Below are 4,049 nucleotides of genomic sequence, written 5' to 3'. Positions count from 1 at the left end.
ATCAAAAATTGATCTCGCTTGCTTTGCTCATGAACTTGCTGAATTACAGAGAGAGATTCGGAAGGTATTTTGGCATCAACAATATCTGTAAATTCAGCCAATAAGTTTTGAAATCCAGAATAATAATTCTGAATAGAAAGACCTCCTTGAGAGTAATTAGCAATTTCATACTCTAAGTGAAAGCGCCGAGCACTATTATCTTGGTTGTAAACCTTTTGTAAATAATCCCACATGGCCTTAGCTGTCTTGTAAGGCCTGAGATTAGAAACAATAAGAGGGTCAATTGACCCTAAAAACCATGTCATCACCCGAGCATCTTTAATCTTCCATTCACCTAACTTTGTAGGATCAGTAGGAGCAGGATCGGCTCTATCTATATGGCCCCATAGTTCTTTTCCGGTGACAAATAACTGAAACTGAAACTCCCATGACTAAAATTCTTTCCAATGAAACGAATAATGAATGATTCAAACTGATATAAAACTCATAATTATGAAAACTAGAAACACTAACTCAAAAAGAAAAACCAAAATGACCAAGATCAAAGTCCTAGGTGTTAATTGTCGAGGAGCAATCAACAAAAACCGAAATTTTCAAAAAAAATTTTGAAAGAAACCACAAATGAACTCTATGAAACAAGACAGCCAAGAGAAGGCTCTGATACCATGTCAATTTTCTGCTGAATGCCTCTCAATATTGAGAGTCTTGTCATTAAATAGAAAATATTCAATGATTACATCCCTAAAGATTCGTCTTCCTATCCCTAAAGATCAACTTTTCTATCCCTCTAAATCTGCTATTCTATCCCACCAAATCTGCTCTTACTAAAGTCACTATTATTCTCTTTAACTACTAAATCAAATCTATGTAATTACACTAATATATAACAATATATGATTACATTAATACACAATATTTATATCATGCTAACATACACTATAAGAAGAAAGCACTGCATAAGTTGTGTCTTAGTTATAGTTCACGGTAAATGCATCTACAAACAAATGTCCTAGATGACCTTGATCCATTCTTGTCAATTCCCTATTATGACGTATCCTTGAGCTTTTGTCTGCTAAATTGTGATATTTCTTATATAATTCATATTTCATATTCCCTATGTTCCAATTTATATGACTCGCTTTTCTTTTAGTCAGTCCCAGAAAGAATGACACATTTCTTTATTTTGTATCAATTTAACTTTAAAATACCCATTTTATCCTTAGTGAAATGATTTATAACCAACACAAACATCTTAGACTTATTTTAGACGACAAGTATTAATAGTCTTTCTTTCTTTCTTAAACTCCGTGTCAAGTCAAACTAACTCACATGAATTGGGTTGGAGGGAATAGTACATTTTGGTGAATTTTGATTTCATGTTTTCTTCTTGATATCGCTGTATTTCATCCAGGGTTGCAGTCTGAGAAACACTCAGTACATTGTTGGGGCTGTCATTTTCACTGGGCATGAAACAAAGGTATTAAATCTGAATTGAAGTTTACCCTTTTCTCTTCCCCTTTCCTTCGTGATGTTGTTCTCTTTTTGAGGGGCCATCATACCTTTTTATAGCATTCTTGTCAAGAAGTTTCAAGGAATTAGGTTTAATGTCATCCATCTATTCAGTAATGATTTTTTTTTGAGCTATTTTTGCTGCATTTGGGGTATAAAGTTACAGTAGCAATCTTTTCTCAAATGATATTTTTATGTTGTGGTTTTGCATCTCCGTGCTTTGTATTCTTTGTTGCTTGGCTGTTCATTTGGTTCTTATTCTCAGTTGCTTCTGCCAAATGCGTTTATCTACAGGTTATGATGAATTCTATGAAAATTCCTTCCAAGAGAAGTACTTTGGAGAAGAAACTTGACAAACTTATTATCGCACTTTTTAGCACTCTCTTGTGCATGTGTCTCTTGGGAGCCATAGGCAGGTTTGATCAATTGCTATACTGATTTTCCCATGTTAGAATTTCTGCTGCATTCTTCTCTACGCTGAAAATTTTGGATTTGCTTGGAGTTTTGCAGCGGTATCTTTATTAATGAGAAGTATTATTATTTGCGGTTTGAAAGTGGCAAAAACTCAGATCCACAATCCGACCCGGACAATAGATTTGTGGTAATCATATTGATTCTGACATGATTTTATATTCACTTGTCTGTGCAGTTGTTCTTTTATTTCTGTCTCTGATTACTCTTTTGTTGTCTGCTCAGGTTGCTGTTTTGACCATGTTCACCTTAATCACTTTGTATTCACCTATTATTCCAATCTCTCTCTATGTCTCCGTTGAGGTAGATTAGTGTCAGCTTCTTTTGTTTTTTCTTTTGGTGCTTTGCAGAATTTTGATATAACATACCGCCCGCTTTGGTTTTCCTTTTCTGTTCACTTTCAGATGATTAAATTTATACAATCCAATAAATTCATCAATAACGACTTGCACATGTACCATGCTGAGAGTAATACCCCTGCTCAGGCTAGGACATCTAATCTGAACGAGGAACTTGGGCAGGTAAATGTTTAATGCTGTTATGAAGTGGTTATCTAAATTAATTTGCTTAGACAATCTCTATGTGCACTAAGATTAACAGTAGGTTTGCACAAGAAGGAAACAGCAGTGTTTTCTTCACTTTTTTTCCATCAGAACTTATGTATGCAGTGTGTTATTAACAAATGAGTTCTTGAGCCAGTGACTACTACTTTATCGACAGGTGGAATACATATTCTCTGACAAAACTGGAACCCTTACGAGGAACTTGATGGAGTTTTTCAAGTGTTCAATCAGTGGAGAGGTATATGGTACAGGTGTTAGTGAAATTGAGATAGGAACTGCTCAGCGAAATGGGCTGAAAGTTGAGGTAAATATATTCTTTGGGAAGATATGACAGATTGCTGCATCTATCTTGTGTTGATCTGGAGAATTCTTACAGATTAAGAAATCGTCAGCAGAAGCACGAGAGAAAGGTTTCAATTTTGATGATGCTCGACTGATGCGAGGTGCCTGGAGGAATGAACCTAATCCTGATTCATGCAGGGTAAATAATTGATTATCATGTGTAGAAGAAAAGGGGAACATGAGTTTCTTTTATAGTAATATAATTATTACGTTTGAAAAACCAAATATCATAGATTTGCTTTTGAAAAGATTTAAAAAAAAAGGAAAATTGCATGACTTTAAACTATCTTGTTTTCTTAATTGAAACTTAAAAGAGTTCCCCTTTTTACTATGAAGTTTGTGGTATCAAATTCACCCAAATCTTTAGGCAACACTAGTTTGGTAGTGAAATTTTTTTATTTCTTTATTCGTCTTGCTTTCTTCTGTCTTTATGAGGTAAGTTATCTCCGTGTAGACTTGAGACTAATAAGAAAGTATCCTTAAACAACGTAAGCCTTTTTGGAGAGTCAGATCACACAATTCAATGTGATACCAGAGCAATCACAGGTTCTGCCTTGGGTCTTTGAGTCTTACATTATGAAAATTAGCATTATATTTCTCACATGGCTTGGGACAAAAAAAAAGAATTAGGGACGTCCCAGGAGGTGGTGTGTGCAGATTAGAAGTGTCAAATGGTTCCACAATTGTAATTTAAGGCTTCAATTAATAGTATAACACTTTGTGGTTTGAACTTCCATTTCTTTACAGATTCAATGTTCATGTTTGACTTGATATATGTGTTGTCTGGTTTTATTTGGGGAAAATGTGGGCTCATAGTTGTGTTTTTGATTGTTTAGTATCAGAATAGATAAGTTACATTATGAGGGTTGAAGGGAATCCGATGTGACTTCTTCTATCGTATAATATATCCTCGAACTTTCTTTCTTAGGAATGTGAAATTTATTTTAAGATCATGAAAATTTATTTTATGGAAAAGGTACAAATATGCCCCCGAACTTTGATAAATGGTACACATATGCCCTCCGTCATACTTTGGATACAAATATACCCATGCCGTTAATGATTGGGTACATATATACCCTTCTCACTAATGGAGTGCCACGTGTCACAATCTTAACCATTTACCAATTTTTATTTATTTTACCCCAAATATACCCACTACCC

The 4,049-nt window shown here is 34.6% G+C and overlaps 1 protein-coding gene across 2 annotated transcripts in view; it reads left to right on the top strand.

Moving 5' to 3' along the window:
* The window catches only part of LOC107867407 (phospholipid-transporting ATPase 3), a 70,426-nt gene that overhangs the window by 46,213 nt on the left and 20,164 nt on the right, over positions 1-4,049 (top strand). For both annotated transcript variants that reach the window (XM_016713635.2, XM_016713636.2), the window contains 7 exons: positions 1,412-1,477; positions 1,804-1,925; positions 2,020-2,110; positions 2,206-2,283; positions 2,385-2,501; positions 2,701-2,847; positions 2,920-3,024. In XM_016713635.2, coding sequence (XP_016569121.1) covers positions 1,412-1,477; positions 1,804-1,925; positions 2,020-2,110; positions 2,206-2,283; positions 2,385-2,501; positions 2,701-2,847; positions 2,920-3,024 — 726 coding nt within the window. The remainder of the gene's footprint in view (positions 1-1,411; positions 1,478-1,803; positions 1,926-2,019; positions 2,111-2,205; positions 2,284-2,384; positions 2,502-2,700; positions 2,848-2,919; positions 3,025-4,049) is intronic.

Source organism: Capsicum annuum, chromosome 1 (assembly GCF_002878395.1).
Source record: "Capsicum annuum cultivar UCD-10X-F1 chromosome 1, UCD10Xv1.1, whole genome shotgun sequence".
NCBI lineage: Eukaryota > Viridiplantae > Streptophyta > Magnoliopsida > Solanales > Solanaceae > Capsicum > Capsicum annuum.
Note: the sequence above shows the minus strand (reverse complement) of the source record. Positions and strands in the feature narration are given on the sequence as shown.